Genomic DNA, 17282 nt, shown 5'->3' with positions numbered 1-17282 from the left:
AGGGAAGACCCAGGCCCTCTCCTTCTCCCCTCCTCTGCAAACTAGCCAACAGCCCTGAAGCCAATGACGCAAGGTGATCTGGGATCTTCCCCGACTCCTGTAATGAAGCCTCAGGGAGAGTGGGGCAGGTAGATACCTGGACTCCTCCCTGAGCGTTTCATGGAAGGGGCAACAGAGTGGAAGTGAGAGAGTCAAGGAAACCAAGGGCAGAGAGAGCCTGAGACAGAAGAGCAGGAGAGGGAAGAGGTTTCAAAAGAGGGGAGACAGGGCTTCCCTGGTGGCGCAGTGGTTGAGAGTCCGCCTGCTGATGCAGGGGGCGTGGGTTCGTGCCCCGGTCCGGGAAGATCCCACATGCCGCGGAGCGGCTGGGCCCGTGAGCCATGGCCGCTGAGCCTGCGCGTCCGGAGCCTGTGCTCCGCAACGGGAGAGGCCACAACAGTGAGAGGCCTGTGTACCGCAAAATAAAAAGCCAAAAACAAAATAGGGGAGACAGAGGAGTTTCCAAACTGGGATCCAAGGAAGCTTGGTTCTAATTGATGTTTTTAAATTCAGAGCACAGGTCTTAGGAGGTGGATTTATCTAACTCCATGAAAGTTGTTTGCATAGGGCCGTCCACTGAGAAAGAGAGACAGGGGACAGGAAACAGAGAGAGGGAGAGTGAAAGAGACTCAGGACAGAATCCCTCTCTTTCTCCTCTTCTCTTTTTATTTTTTTTTGGAAGTAAAATTTATATAACATAAAATCCAGCCTTCGAACCATTTTAAAGTCTACAACGCCGTGAATTCCACTGCACTCACGGTGTTATGCTACCATCACCACCGACTAATTCCAGAACATGTTCGTCACCCCCAAAGGAGACCCCATACCCGTTAAACTGATGTGCATCAGATGATGAAGGGACAAATAAAAGACGGTCTGTCCATGCTATGGAGTATTATTCAGCTACAAAAGGAACAAAGTACTGATGTGTGCTACACGTGGACGGACCTTGAAAACACTGTGCGGAGTGAAAGAAGCCCGTCATAAAGGCCCACAAACCGTATGATCCCATTTATATGAAATATCCGGAAAAGGCCAGTCGGTGGAGACAGAAAGCAGGCTAGTGATTGCCCGGGGCGGCAGGGAGTGGGGGTGGGGAATGACTGCTTAGCGGTTCTCTTTTGACACGCAGACTTGCAGCTTGGGGCTTCTGGATAAAGTCAATCCCTTTTTGTAGCTGGAGACTCCAAGAGGACAGACCTCCTGCTTTCCGAAAAGGCTCTGAGCACCTTTGCCACCTCATCCAGGGAGCCCCTGGAGCGCTCAAGTCCCTGTGTCTCATGCTTTCCTCTTGGGCGTCATCATAAGCTCACCATGAAGCCCATTCCCTAAAGACAACTCAGGCATCCCAACACGTGGGGTGATGTCTCAGGGCATGGATACCATCATAGGTGTGGAAACCGAGACACAGCTTGGTGGAGCTGCTTGCCCAAAGTCACACAGCTGGTAAGAGGCAGAACTGGAGTTTGAACTGAGGCAGACTGGCTCCAGAACTTGTATTGTTAATCATTATCCAAATATGTGAATGAGCAAAAGAATGACTAACTGAGGGCTTCCCTGGTGGCGCAGTGGTTAAGAATCCGCCTGCCAGTGCAGGGGACACGGGTTCGAGCCCTGGTCTGGGAAGATCCCACATGCCGCGGAGCAACTAAGCCCGTGCGCCACAACTACTGAGTCTGTGCTCTAGAGCCCGCGAGCCACAACTACTGAGCCTACGTGCCACAACTACTGAAGCCCACGCGCCTAGAGTCCGTGCTCCACAACAAGAGAAGCCACCGCAATGAGAAGCCTGTGCACCGTAACCAAGAGTAGCCCCCGCTCACCGCAACTAGAGAAAGCCCGCGCGCAGCGAAGAAGACCCAACGCAGACAAAAATAAATAAATAAAATAAATTTTTAAAAAAAGGGGGCTGGGAGGAAGCTAAATGTCTACGTACCACTTCCTCTTGGGTTCCTCGAACAAGGCAACAAAAGATGGATGGGGGACTTCCCTGGTGGTGCAGTGGTTGAGAGTCCGCCTGCCGATGCAGGAGACACGGGTTCGTTCCCCGGTCCAGGAAGATCCCACATGCCGCGGAGCGGCTAGGCCCGTGAGCCATGGCCGCTGAGCCTGCATGTCCGGAGCCTGTGCTCCGCAACGGGAGAGGCCGCAACAGTGAGAGGCCCGCGTACCGAAAAAAAAAAAAAAAAAGGAGGAATTTTCAAAGCTGACTTGGATGACAGAATCTTTTTCTCTGTAGTCTTCAGTTTACCTTTACACCTCTCTCTCACTCTATTTCTGTCTCATTCATTCATTCATTCACTCTGCAAACATTTTGCTGTGTGGGCCTGATAATCTGCTGGGAGATGCCGGGGCCACAGAGTTGAATCGCAACCCACAGTCCACACGCCCCTCAGTTACTGCCTTGTTTTCCTACCATCCTTCCCAGCAACACTTCTCCCTGGAGATCTACTCACTGCTTGCACCCCACAGCCACAGTCTTTTTGGGCCTCCAGAGACTTCCATGTTGAACGATCCAACAGTCACCTGCCTGTCCCCGTCCTACTCAACCTTTGGGCAGCACTCAACATGGCCGGCCCCCCTTCTCTGGGTTTCCTTCTGGGACACCATGCATCTGTGGTTTTCCTCCTTCTCCTGACTCTCCTTCCCAGCCTCCTTCATTAATAGGCCTTTTTTTTTTTTCCCCTCCATTGGTGTCTGTACAAACAAGGGTGTTCCCAGGGCTCTGTCCTAAGCCTTGTCCTCTGCACTGATTGTATACACCTGACAGTTTCACCTGTCATCTGGGGCAGGTTGGTTCTCAGGTGTCTCCCCAGCTTCCTTCCTGTGCATCCAACAGCCTCCTGGACAGTATAAACCCACCTCACCATCTGCCCCACCAACCTGCCCTGGTCACAGAGCTTTTAAAAACTCTTGAGGGGGCTTCCCTGGTGGCGCAGTGGTTGAGAGTCCGCCTGCCGATGCAGGGGACGCGGGTTCGATCCCTGATCTGGGAAGATCTCACATGCCGCGGAGACACTAAGCCCGTGCGCCACAACTACTGAGCCCACGTGCCACAACTACTGAAGCCTGCGTGCCTAGAGTCCGTGCTCCACAACAAGAGAAGCCACCGCAGTGAGAAGCCCGCCCCCGCTCACCGCAACTAGAGAAAGCCCGCGCGTAGCAACGAAGATCCAACACAGCCAAAAATAAAATAACTTAATTTATTTAAAAAAACCCAACTCTTGGAATTTCCCAAGTGGTAGGGGAAAGATGAGCTTCTTTTGCTTTTCATAATAAATCCCAGTAACCCTATTTGAGTTTATGTTAATGAAGTGACAGGATGGGGGAGGAAACGGGGGCTGGCTGCTAGGGGGACCAACCAATTGATTGGAGGGGTTGGAACTCAGAGTCCCACCTTCCGACCTCAGGGCAGGAGAGAGGCACAAAGGTCCCGGCTGGAGATGCACAACCCAGGGCCCCTTGAAGGAGGGCCCCATACCCCGTTCCTGAACACCAACTATGGAAACTTCTGACTTAGGTCTGTTAAATCTACCACGGAGTCTCCTTAGGTCTCAGCAAATAGAGCAGCAGGCGGCACAGCTCAAAATGCCTGGCCGCGGGGCCAGTGAGCCAGACGGCAAGATGAGAAAGACCTCGGAGGCCGTGGACAAGAAGTGTCACCTGCCGTACCAGTAAACAAAGGACGCTGCAGCCGTCGAGCCATCGACAGCCACTTCGGCCACCGAGGACCGTGCGCCCTGCCGGGATTCAGGATGGAGAGAAACGGGCTACTGGCCCTGCATAGCTGAGGTGCACAGCAAAGGAGTGATTTCAATGAGCCCAGACTCTGCATCTTCCCATACATAGAAAAGCATGAAATTCACTAACTGGAGGTGCTTGTCTGTTGACTTTCTTTAATGCACGGTAATCTCTTGACGTTCCCGACTGTCTGGCTTTTGTTGCTAACGCTCCAGTGTATATCCTGGTTCCTCCCTTATCTTTGAAGCCGTCCCTCAGAGCTCTCTGAGAGGCCGTCTCCCAGGCTTAAGTCCTCAGCATGTCTGCTGAATAAAACATAATTCCCACCTTTTAGGTTGTGCGTTTTTTTTCAGTGGACAAGGTGGTGGTCCCATCTAGACCCCCACTCACAGTGCCAATGGTGGTCACCCCACAGGGGCAGAAAGGACCCTTTGCTGCAGGTGTGGCATCGTTTTGTTTGATTGTTTGTTTCTTTTGGGGGGGGCCGGGGGGGCGCACACCGTGCAGCATGTGAGATCTTGATTCCCTGATCAGGGATCACACCTGCACCCCCCCTGCAGTGAAAGCATGGAGTCCTAACCACTGGACCGCCAGGGAAGTCCCCATGTGGGGCATCACGAATCATGACATCTGAACCAATTCTTGGAGGGCGGACTCCGTCCTATTTCTGTGGGATGGCTACATTATCCTTCCTTATCCCTTCCTCCAAAAAACCTGACCTGGGTCTCTGGCCTCTTCAACCCTCTCACAGCCTGTCTGCTTCTTTCATCTTAGCATTGAATTTGTTAGAATGGAACTGCGGGCTTATACGCGTATTGTTCCCATTTGCCTGGTAAGTCCAGCCTCGTCCCTTAAACAAGGCAGTGGTTCAGCACGGTCTGGGCCCTCCTTCCAGACTTGAGGGGGCTGCCCCTGAAGAGGGTCTCAGAAGAGAGATACAGGAATGTGTCTCCATCAGCCTGGATGGATTCAACTCACCGGCGGATTTTCCTTAGTCTAGGTCTACACTTCTGTAAAATGGGGAGCTGACATTTCCCCAACCGGGGCCTTGGGGAAATGGCATGAAAGGGCTTTATCTGCTGGACCAAAGACAGGAAGTATCGTGTTCTCTTTGACTCTCCTCTCTCTGCTTTGTTCTCTTCCCCAGTCTTTTCACCTCCTCTCTCCCTCCACCAGCCTCCAAATTCCTTCCTGCCCAGGATGTTAAAACTCCCCTGGGCAAAAACAGGGAGGAGAGGACGTGTGGCTGCAAAGTCCCTGGAGACGGCAGGGAGGAGGGTGGTCTGAGACGCCTGCCACCTGGCTGGCCTTCTTGAATTAAGGTCTTGTTGGCAGTCAGAATCTCCGTCTCAGCTATGTCCTTATTTTCTGTTCCATGGGAAGGATTTGGGCGGCTACCTCTCATTCTCTCAAATACACAGCTGCCACCCAAGGTGTCTTGCTCTGGCACTGGGGCCTTGGAGGAAGCATAACAATGACATCAATAATAAGAACAACAGTAATACTAATGAGAGCAACCACTTAGTAAGCGTTCACCGGGCATTCTCCTTAGGGAGCGCTCTCACATACTAACTCAATCCTCCCAAGAACCCTCTGAAGTAGGTTCTATTTTTTTTAAGTTTATTCATTGACTGAGAGACTTCTTAATCCTCCGATGGAGGGAACTGAATTCGTTGGTAGCACCTTATCATGAGCACAAGGCCCTTCTTTTTTTTTTTTAATTAATTAATTTATTTTTGGCTGCCCTGGGTCTTTGTTGCTGCGTGCGGGCTTTCTCTAGTTGCGGTGAGCGGGGGCTACTCTTCGTTGCGGTGCGCGGGCGATAAGAAGCGCTAACATGAATTCACCAATAGATGCGAAACTGGCTTATTCTATATGGAGGGGAGAGAACTGTACTTCCACCTGACAAAATTCATGTGCACGGTTATGGACGAGAATTATTGGCACTACGATCCACTAGTTATCACTTACAGAGTTGTAAAGTTGCTCAAAGACAGTAAAAGAAGCTGAGGGCTTCCCTGGTGGCGCAGTGGTTGAGAGTCCACCTGCCGATGCAGGGGACACGGGTTCGTGCCCCGGTCCGGGAAGATCCCACATGCCGCTCAGCGGCTGGGCCCGTGAGCCATGGCCACTGAGCCTGCGCGTCCGGAGCCTGTGCTCCGCAACGGGAGAGGCCACAACAGTGAGAGGCCCGCGTACCGCAAAAAAAAAAAAAAAAGAAGCTGAGACCCCATAGAATCAGATAACTCACCTCGTTTTCCATTGATGACATCTGTTGGGTCCATCTGAAAGTCTTTCACAGTTTTTCCCTACACTAGGAAGAAAAGTCTGTGGTCGGGTTTAAGATGGTGGTTGGTGTGGGGGGAGGGGCTCTGACGACTACACTGGGAATGCAGGTGAGTTTGGGGAAGAGAATGGACCTGGGATGAGGATGGGGTTGGAGTTGGTTTTGGGGGTAGAATTAAGCTGTAGATGGGAGGGATCTGGGGATAATGTTGTTGACAGAGTCCAGCTGGGTTGGGGCTGGAGAGGAGGCCAAGATTGAGTATTTGGGTGGGGAGGTGTTGAAATACAGTTGAGTTGGTGTTGTGCGTTGACATTGTTAATGAGCGCTAGTTGTGAGGTCCAGTATCTGCGTCAGGGTAGGGTTTTGGTAGGAGTGTGCTGGGTCATAGCTGTGAGTGCCTCTCATGGTGACAGAAAGCCACTGTCCTTCCCCACCTTGGAATTACCCCACTTCCCAGGACTGGACCCAGAGTAGGGACCGAGTTCACTCTTTCTGAGTTGAGTTGGGTTCAGGCTGAGTGGCAGGAGGGAGGATGCGGGTTAAGTGAGGTGACAGGTTTGTGTGGGAAGTCGGGGAACCTGTGCTCCTTTGTGGCCTAGGTCCACACTTCCAGAAAAAGTCTTTCTCCCTTGGGAACGGCTGGAACTTGCAGTGGGGTGGCTGTCTTTGGTATTTGTGGAGGGGTGAGTACCAGGTCAACACTGACAGTAGGGCTAATGATTGGCTGACTCTTGTTGAAGTGAGGTCATGGACCCACCAAGAGTTGGGGGTACTCTACCCCCTCACTTGATCAATAAGGCAACTGGAGCCCACGGAGTTCAGTGAGTAGCTGAAAGTCACATGCCAGTTAGACCAAATCCAGGGGTACTGTCACATAGATCAGGGTCTGTCGCCCTCAGAGAGAAGGGCTAGAGCAAGAAAGAAAAAGGACTAGAAAAAGAGACAGTGTTCCTAGTGGTTCAGAGCTGAGTTCAAGTGACATGGCCACTCTGTGCCTCCGTAAAATGGCACTAACCACAGCACCTGCCTCACAGAGCAGGGTTAAATGAGTTAATATCTGAAGATGCTTAGAGGAGAGTTTGACACGAACCAAAGGCCACAAACACGCTTGTTAAATAAGTAAAGCTGGAGATGGAGGCAGCCTGAGGTTCCCGGGGGCCCCACCCTATAGCTTGGCTTCAAAATGAGGTTCTTTGTCAAGCAGGAACTGGAAGTTCTGGTTGGAATTGCTGGCTGGGATGAGAAAGTTGGCCCTACACCCATGCCCAGAGCAGAGGCCCTGATGCAGATGTGAAGGGATGGGGAGACTAAGAAAGACCCAAAGGGATAAATACACAGAGACAGAAAAACAAGGTGGATGGGAGAGAGCAGAGGAAATGCAGGGAGAGACAAAGGCAAGACGATGTAAGAGGTAGAAAGAGAGACGCCTGGGGAGAAATCAGACTTGGTCTTTTGGAGAGACAGATGCACAAGAAATTGACACACTGAGGTGACTTCTTCTTTAGAGCTGGATCCATGTTATTAAGGATGTTGGTCCCAGTCGTCATCTTTCTCACACATCAACGAAATACCACTTTTCACCCATCAGAATAACAAACGCTAGAAAGGTCAGACTTGCCATCTACCTGCATCTGTGCTCACATGCTCCGCCCCCCTTCCATTTCTATAGGTGAACAATCTTCACCTCCGTCTAAGAAAGACACCTCCACTTGTTCGAGGTACCCCATCCCCTCTCATCTCCTCGAGGACACTGTTCCAGCCAGCAGTCCTCTGCTCCCTTGCCTGCATCATCAATTTTCTTCTTCTCCATTAACATACACACATGCTACAATGTCTCCCATGTTCCATGAACAGAATTTTTTAAAAACCTTCTCTCCACCTCTGTGCTCTCCTTCAGCCCCTGACCCGTTTTGCTCCCTTTGACTGCAATACTCCAAAATGTTGGCTGCACGTCCTGTCTGGCATTCCTCTCCTCCTGTTCTCTTGAGCCCACTCCATGCAGGCTTCCACCCCCACTGCTCCACCGACTGCGCCTCTTTTAGGGGCGCCAATAAGATCCATGGCGCTGAACCCAGTGGCTAGCTCTTTGGGGTTCATCTTACTTGAGATACCAGCAGCATTTAACAAGTGGTTCACTCTCTGGTCTTTCAAAGTCTTTTCTCGGCTTCTGAGACGCTACATTTCTCCTGGTCTTCCTCATAACTCACTGACTGCTTCTCTTTCATGACTGGTGTTGTTTTCTACTCACGTCCCCAATCTCTACATGCTGGAGCATTTGACCCCCTTCTTTGCTCTGTCTATGCTCACTCCCTCAGTGATCTCATCTGCTCCTGTGGCTTTAAATACCATCTACATGCTGATGACTCCCAAATGTTATGTCTCCAGCCAGACCTTGCTCTTAAACTCTCAACTTGACATCCAATTGCCTACTCAATAGATTCATGTTCAAAACCAAACTCTTGTCCTTCACCCCTCTCATGTTCCACATGGGCTCCTCCTACAGTCTTGATCGTCTCAGTAAATAGTTTCTTCGTCCTTTCATTCCTTAGCCCAAACCTCAGTCTCGCCCTTGAATTCCTTTTCTCACACACCACACATCCATTGTGTTACCGACCCCTGCCGGCGCTGCCTTCAAGATAGATCCAGAATCGGACCATTTCTCAACATCTTCCATCCTCGCCGCCCTGGTCCCTCCCAGCCGCCATCATCTCTCATCTGGATTATGCAAGCTTCTTATCTGGTCTCCCTGTTTTTGTCCTTGTCCGCCTACACTGTTTACACACAGCAGCCAGAGTGAACTTTTATTATAAAATGTAAGTCAGGGCAGGCCACGCCTCTTCTGGAAAGCCCACAGTGCCTCCCACCTCCCTCAGAGTGAAAGTCAGGTTTCCTTATGGTGGCCAACAAGGCCCCAGACCGTCTGGCCCCAGTAGTCCTCTGATGTCACCCACCGCTTCCTCTTCTCCTGCCCCTCTCATGTCAGGCACAATCCCATCTCAGAACTTCAGTACTTCAATTCCCACCCCCGGACCCCTCTTCCAAACCAGACGTCTGCCTGGTTTCTTCCATTCTTGTCATCCTCTCCATGAAGACTTCCTTGACCATTGTAGTTGGAGATCCCTGAGATGGGTTCAGGGAATTACTAGAAGGACTCACAGAACTCGGAAAACTCCTGCACTCATGATTTTGGTTTATCACAGCAAAATAAAAAGACACATGGGGCCAAGTCCAGGAGAGACCAGGCACGAGCTTCCAGCTGACCTCTCCCAGAGGAGTCGTATAGACAGCACTTACTTTGCCCGGCAACAATGTGTGACAACACGTACGGAGGATTGCCCACCAGGAAAGTCCACCTGAGCCTTGGTTGTCTATGTTTTTTATTGGGGGTCAGTCACATAGGCACATGGCTGCCTGCCTGCATGGCTGGCCTTCGTCTCCAGCTCCTTCTCAGGTCAAATATGCCCCAAGACCTCCATCACAAATCATCCCGTTAGGATAGACTATCTGGCATGGCCCAAGGCCCCCAGGTAAAGAAAGACGCTGTTATTAGGCAGAATATTACAAGGGCTTAGAGATTCTCTCCCAGATGCCAGGCAATGGCCTAACTACTTTTTGTAATATGCAGGGTTTGGACAACATAGCCCTGCGGAGTTAACACCCACTGCATAACCCACTTAAAATTATAACCTTCCTCTGACATTCTCTATCCGCTTACTCTGCTTTATTTTTCTCCAAAGCACTTGCTCCCGTCTGTAATATTTAATGGTTTTTTTGGCAGTGCCATGAGGCTTGCAGGATCTCAGTTCCCTGACCAGGGATCGAACCTGGGCCATGGCAGTGAAAGTGCTGGGTCCTAACCACTGGACTGCCAGGGAATTCCCAATATTTCATGTTTTACTCATTTACTTGTCCCTTGTTTGCCTCACCTCCAGAAGTGAGTTCCCCGAGGGCAACAATATTACCTGCCTTGTTCCTAGAGCAGTAACGGGCACATAATAGGATTCAGTAAATATTTGCTGAATGAATGAATGAACGACGGGCATTTTTGAGGGTGTGGAGAGATATGAATCTTTCTTATCCGGGCAAAAACTTGCCAGTACTTGGTGGAATTGATTAAAAGGAAGGCTTTTGGCCCAGTGGTCCTGCTTCTGTGATATTCCAGAGAAGTCTTCTCTAGTTATATAAGGGGCCTGCCCCCAAATAGTCAGTGCAGTATTGCTTGGGTAGTAGAAGGAAACTAGGTGTCCATCACTGGCGGACTGGGTCATTAAACATGGTGGATGTACACCACGGAGTGGTACTTCTCAAACTCTAATAAGCATTGAGACCCCTGGGGGTCTTGTTAAAATGCAGATTCCGGTTCAGTTGGTCTGGGGTGGGGTCCAAGACTCTGACTTCTAATAAGCCCCAGATAATTCTGGTACTGCTGTCCCCTGGACCACACTGGAGCAAGGGTATAGACTCAAGCAGGCCTGTCCAACAGAACTCTCCGCAATGATGGAATTCTATTTATCTGTGCTGTCCAATACGGCAGCCACCAGCCACATACGGTTATAGAGCATCAGAAATGTGGCGAGTGCGACCGAGGAATGGAATTGTAATGCACATTCAATCTAGATAATTTTACTTTAAAAATTAAATGACCACATGTGGCTAGTGGCTACCATCTTGGACAACACAGGTTGAGAAAACACCAACACCGTGGCAGTGAGCAGTAATAAACCAGATGGGCAGAGAGCAACATGGATAGGCTGTTAACACAGTATTTTGGTGTGAAATAACATCACACCACCTTTGGTGGAATAAGGTCGCCTGTTTAATACTGAAACCTGACTCCTCACCCACACCCACCTGCCTTCACACCCTATTGCATCAATCTAAAATGCCTCAGTAGTATTGGCACTATCACTTTGTATACCACTGAGAAAGAAAAAGGGGCCGTCGATGAAATTAGGGCGTAATGCTAAGACATAACGCTCAGCTAATTATAAGATGCCTCCCGCTTACGGAGGTTGTAAAAACGGGAAACGGATGTGCATCTAAGAAGCAATAAAATAGGGTACGTAACCATCACAGCTGGGAATATGAGTTGGAAATCAGATTAAAGATTACTTTAAACTATTTTTACTTAGCTTTATAGTAGGATGCAGGCCAAGAATTATAGGGTGGTCCGTGTCTTCATCTCTCTGGGGGCTCAGAGCTACTCAAGTACACAGCTGCTTCCAACTCCTTGCCTCCGCAGAGCTTGGGTGGTTGCCACACATGAGAGCCAAGGTGTGTCTGTATCACCATGACAGAAGGTGCAGTCTCCACTTCCCAGCAATCTTCTTTTTGTTTTTTTAATGCTGCATTGGGTCTTTGTTGCTGCGCCCGGGCTCTCTCTAGTTGTGGCGAGCAGGGGCTACTCTTCGTTGCGGTGTGCGGGCTTCTCATTGCGGTGGCTTCTCTGCGGAGCACGGGCTCTAGGCATGTGGGCTTCGATAGTTGTAGACCGTGGCTCTAGAGCGCAGCCTCAGCAGTTGTGGCCCTGGGGCTTCGTTGCTCTGCGGCATGTAGGATCTTCCCGGATCAGGCATCGAACCCATGTCCCCTGCATTGGCAGGCAGATTTTTAACCACTGTGCCACCAGGGAAGTCCCCCCAGCCATCGTGTTTTCCCCTCTTTTTTCTTTTTCTTAATTGAAGTATAGTTGCTGTAAAATATTATATAATTTCCAGGTATACAATATAGTGATTCACAATTTTTAAAGGTTAGGCTCCATGTATAGTTTTATAAAATATTGGCTATATTCACCCCAGCAATCTTTCATGTGGGATCTTCCCGGACCGGGGCACGAACCCGTGTCCTCTGCGTCGGCAGGCGGACTCTCAACCACTGCGCCACCAGGGAAGCCGTCTACTTTGCTTTTAAATTATGTTTACTGTTTCTCGTCTGTGACCTCCTGCTAGAATGCAAGCTCTGTGACGAGAAACATTTAGATTATCTGGCTCGTTCGCAGCCCTACTTCCAGTACCTAGAACCATGCCTGGCGCATAGGAGGTACCCAGTAAATAGACCAAGGCCTTGCATACAGTAGGTGTCCGATAAATAATCATTCTTGAATGAAAATAAGAAAGAGAATGAGATTCATAACACAATGATTTTGTGTAAATTAGAAGCAACACAATGTGACAATGCATGTGTTCCAAGGATGCAGGGTATTCAAGGCCATCTGTGTTGATGCCTTTGGGGAGGGAGGGGAACCAGAGCCAGGGATGACAAATGGAAATAAATAAAACGAGAGCAGAGCTCTCAGGACCTGAGTGTGATTAACTCAACTCTCCTCACCTGAGATCTGATTAGGGAAACGAGGATCTCTTCACTTCCATAGCGTTTTCCAGGAAACAAGCTAGGTCTTTGCCCTCCCAGTCCGGGACCTCAGCGGTCCCTGCTCAGGGTCGCAGCGCAAGGCTGGGGCGCTTCCTTCTACCGCACCAAGTACAGTGGATGGTGAGGGGGCAGACCCCCAGGGGACACCATGCGCTTTGGAACATGGCTTCTGGCTGGGCACGATTGGACCTATGTGTGCATATCTGTTGGGTGAATTAAATGAATGGAGAATGGAATTTAGGATTGTTAAAGTTTTATTAGTAGTATTTCCCTGGTTTTTACAGACACCAAGAGTTTTGAAAATTGTCTTCTTCGGAATATGGTGCCAGTGCAGTGCCTTTGCCTTCACACTCCTGCTCTGTGTGTCTCAGGGGCACCTTGAATAATGACGGGGATGCGGTGGGGTGCAGAGAGAACCCCTGAAGGAACTGCTCTGGGAAAGAAGAGCAGGGTCTTGGGGAGCATGTGGGCAGGTGATGTTCTGTAACACCAGCTAAGATCTGCTCTGTATGGTCTCCTGGATCCAGGTTTGGTACTTGCATAGGTTGGTATAGACGCTGGGGTAATCAGGCTGGGCACAGTTCTCCATCCCCCAGGACACGAGGCCCTGGAGCTCTCCTCTGCACACCAGGGGTCCCCCGGAGTCACCCTGAGGGGGAGAGACAGAGATGGAGACATCCCACAGACAGATGACCAGAGCCGTGGGCATGGAGAACCCGAGAGGCAAAGATGGGATGGGGGTGGGCTGAGACCCCTGGGCAGGGGCTCTGGAGACCTCAGCCCCTGGGTGTTGGGGTCACTGGTTCCCACTCTGTCTCTGTCCCTTGGGCCCCTCTTCATCTTAGCTCTGTCTCTAGAAAACTATGTGTGTGTTTCCACATCCCCTGCCTCTGGAGCCATTGCTCAGGGATGGATTAAGACCTCTAGAGGACCTGAGCCCGGCTTTCCAGGTACCAGTATGTGATGATGGCAATGACAGTGGTCATCAGAGCTCTGTGCTCTCTCCATGGACTAGCTCATCTCATTCCACCGACTAAGACCTGCTACCCCCAGGGGACAGATGAGGAAACTGAGGTCCGGTACCCAAGGGCGAACGGCGTGGAGGAAGCCCGGCTATTACAACCTCTCTCGTTCTCTGTGTGTGTGGAGCTGGGGGGGGGACTCCCCTGATCGTCATGTTCCTGCGGTCCTTTTGTACCTAAGTCCCTGCCCCAAACAATCCCCCTGCCCATGCTCTCCCTGGGCCTCACCTGACAAGAGTTCTTCCCACCTTGGGGGACCCCTGCGCAGACCATGCCAGCGGTGATGGCTCCAGGATAGGCCCACTGACAATCCTGATCCGAGGAGATGTTGATGTTCACGCATTGCAGAAACTTGGGGAACCTGGCTGCAGGGGCACTGAGGGGTTACGACGGAGTCGACCCTCCACCAAGCCCCAGGAGTCAGGGCCTGAGCCCCTCCCCCTCAGACCCAGGATCCAGGCCCCCGACCCCTCCTCCTCAGCCCCAGGATCCAGGCGCCCGGCCCCTCCTCCCTCAGACCCAGGATCCAGGCCCCGGCCCCTCCCCCCTCAGACCCAGGATCCAGGCCCCCAGCCCCTCCTCCCTCAGACCCAGGAGTCCAGACCCCTAGCCCCTCCCCCCTCAGACCCAGGGTTCCAGGTCCCCAGGCCCCTCCTCCCTCAGCCCCAGGATCCAGGCCCCCAGCCCTTCCTCCCTCAGACCCAGGATCCAGGCCCCGGCCCCTCCTCCCTCAGACCCAGGATCCAGACCCCGGTCCCTCCCCCCTCAGACCCAGGACGCAGGCTCCCGCCCCTCTTTCCTGACGCAGGACTCTCACCGTTGGGACTGGATGTTGTGCCCCAGCCCGACACAAGGCAGGGAGTCCCTGCGCTGGCACAGGAGCTGGCCACGGCGATGGGCCTCACTGCGCTCCGCAGCCGAGCGGGCTGCTCCAGCTGCAGCAGCATCAGGTCGTTTGCGATGGTCCAGGGGTTGTACTGGGGGTGTGGCACCTGGCGGACCACACGCAGCACCTGCTGTGTTACCTCCCAAATCCTCAGGTTGTGCTTTCCCAGGGCAACTCGAAGGTTCCTGGCCCGTGACCCCCAAGAGTAGCGCTGCTCAGGGTCTGACCTGGAGGCCTCTCCCCACCCTCCAGCGATGCTCCCTTCCCTGGTGATGTCTAACCCTCCCTCTAACTGCAGGCTGAGTGCCTCCTGGCATCCTGTACACGTTCCCCCAGCCTCGGCTTTCTCTCTGGACCCGATCCTACCATTCTCCCCTTCCCCTTGTGCGCTGCACTTTGCCTTCCCCCTTGGGTATCAGGTGGCGGTTGAGCGGTCTTGGTTCTGTCCTAGGGTCTGCACCTGGATCAATACTCTGAGTTCTAAGTGAGACTGTGGGCTGTGGCTCTAGGTCAGAACTGATATTCTGGAGTATTCGTTCCAGTTACTCCATTGCTTCAGGGAGGCTCCATTCCAGTTCTAGCCTGGCCTTTGGACTCATCCGGAACTTTGGACTCTAAGCCGGGAGCTGGGTTCTAGATTGAATCTGGACGATAGCACACTTTCTAGATACTGGTGTGAGCTCCAGTTTCCAGGTTGAGTTCTGGGTTCTTGATTAAGCTCTAGTTGATGACCTGGGTTGTAGACAACGGTTTGAGCTCTGTGCTCCAGCTGGGCTCGGGGCTCTAAACGCTGGTCTGCATTCTTGATTCTAGGTTGGGTTCTGTCTTAGATCAAATTACAGGTGATAGTCTGGGCTCTTGGTTCTAGACTCTGGTCTGAGCCCTTGACCTCAGGCCAGGCTCTGGGCTCTAGACGGAGCTCCAGGTCCCAGGTTCTAGATGTTGGTTCCCATTCTAGAGTCTGGGCCCTAGGTTCTACGCTGAACTTCCGTTTATGACATTACATCTGGTTTATGGGCACTGGGTGAGCTTTCATCTGGACTTCGACTTCTAGTCTGGGGTCTGAGGTCCAGGTTTCAGTCTAGAATCTGAGAAGGGCTCTGGGTTCAATATGAAGCTTTGGATTATGGCCTCCATTCTGGGATGTAGATGGTGGGTTGAGGTCTGGGCTCTAGGCTGCTCAGAGAGGAGCTGTAGACTAGACTCTGGATTAAATGTTGGATCTAGAACAAGCTTCAGGTTCTGTCTCTATCTTATGCTCTGAGCTGTGAGCAGGTTTCTGGATTTAGGGCTGGACTGTGGGTTCTGAACCTGACTCTAGATTCCAGGCAGTGTTCTGAGGGGGTCCTGAGCTTCTGAAGGTAGACTGTGTGCAGAATTCAACCACGACTCTGGAACAGACTCCTAATCTTAGTCTCTATGTAGAGCTGGGCCCCTGGATGGATCTCAGGTTATGTGTTAGATTCTAGGTTCCGTGTGGGACTCTAAGCTTGTGTGTGGGTTCTAAACGGTTGATCTGCTTTTAGAACCTAAACTGAGTTCAAGATTTATGGCTGGATTCCACGTTCTGAGCTGGGTCTGTTGTTCTAAGCTCTTATCTAGACCCCAAACCAGGGTCCAGCTACTACACTGGGTTCCACACAGGGCTGGACTCTGGAATGCACTTGGCAGAAGAACAAAGAGGGGTTCACTCACGGACGGGCGCAGTGAGCAGCAGTGATGACCCATTCGTCAGACAGCAGGGACCCTCCACAGAGAAAACTACGGTGGGGACCTGCCAGCAGGGCCGCCTGCCATGGTTGGGAGTTCCGGATGCATCTGGAACCACCAATTATCTTGTCCCCTTGGTTCTGTGCCGTGGCTAGGAGAAGGCAAGGGTGGGGTGGAGTGGGGAAAGCAGATGAACAGATGCTCTCCATCTACCCCCAACTCTCTAGGACATCTGGAATCCACAAATCCCCCCTTTTCTGCCTAATCCTTAAACCCCCCCACCTTTATCTACCCCACCCTATAGGAGATATGCCCAACACTGCCCCCATTGTTGTCCCAACATAACCAGGGAGTTTTCCGACACCCCCCCACCCCCAGGCACCTCCATAGTATCTATTATTGGATCCCAGGGCCACCTCCTCCAGGGTCCTGATACAGCTACTATGATTGACTCTGCTTCTCCATGAATACTTTCTGTCATCACTTTTCACAATACAGCACAATTCCACCCAGGAATCCTCCAACACCTTCAGGGAGCTCCCTGTTCCTTCCCCAAACTTCTCACTCAGTGTGGCCCCCCAGGATCCGCTATCTCTCCCCACACCCACCCTCCCTGCCGAGAGCTCACCACCCATCGTCCTTCCCACCATCATTTCTGGCATACACGTTGTCTTTCCCGTATCAGTCCTTCCCTAACACAATCAAGAAGTGTCCTGCTGTCCTTTCTAATAAGACCCAGTCAAGACCTGATAGTTTTTCTCAATTCCTCTTTTATTTCTCCCCGTCTCCTACAACCCCCTGGATCCTGCAACCTCCTAATACCTCCACAACTTAGAACTTAGGCGCCCCCTCCAGCATGCTCCTCAGCCATGATCCCCAAACGACTCCCTGCCCCTTCTCATCGGGTCTTCTGTGAGCACATCGGGTCCCCAGGACCCTTCCCCATCTCTTCTCAGAGTCCAGGCCCCACTGCTGTCTTACCTACAGCCAAGATCTGAAGCGCCGTCAGCAGGAGGAACATTCTGAGGGCTGGGGGTCGGATCCTGGCAGATGTAGAGAGAAAGTGAGGGTTAAGGAGGCTGCGAGAGACCCAGAAGTTATAGGTCAGAGGCAGAGCGTCTTAGACAGAGACTAAGACCTTAGAGACATGGATGAGGGACAGAATAGAGGCCAGAAACCAGGAGGGCAGGGTCCGGGGGCTCCTTGGTGGCTGGAGAGAGGATGCTGA

The 17282-nt window shown here is 51.8% G+C and overlaps 1 protein-coding gene across 1 annotated transcript; it reads right to left on the bottom strand.

Moving 5' to 3' along the window:
• Positions 1-12771: 12771 nt before the first annotated feature.
• On the bottom strand, positions 12772-17075 carry LOC115849047 (kallikrein-14). Its single transcript, XM_030849923.3, has 5 exons — positions 17036-17075; positions 16040-16205; positions 14276-14529; positions 13687-13823; positions 12772-13085 (listed from the first exon to the last, which is right to left on the bottom strand). The coding sequence occupies exons 1-5, from the start codon at positions 17073-17075 to the stop codon at positions 12930-12932; spliced, it is 753 nt and encodes a 250-aa protein (XP_030705783.2). The 3' UTR covers positions 12772-12929.
• Between the last annotated feature and the right edge of the window lie 207 nt (positions 17076-17282).

Source organism: Globicephala melas, chromosome 19 (assembly GCF_963455315.2).
Source record: "Globicephala melas chromosome 19, mGloMel1.2, whole genome shotgun sequence".
In the NCBI taxonomy this organism is placed as follows: Eukaryota; Metazoa; Chordata; class Mammalia; order Artiodactyla; family Delphinidae; genus Globicephala; species Globicephala melas.
Note: the sequence above shows the minus strand (reverse complement) of the source record. Positions and strands in the feature narration are given on the sequence as shown.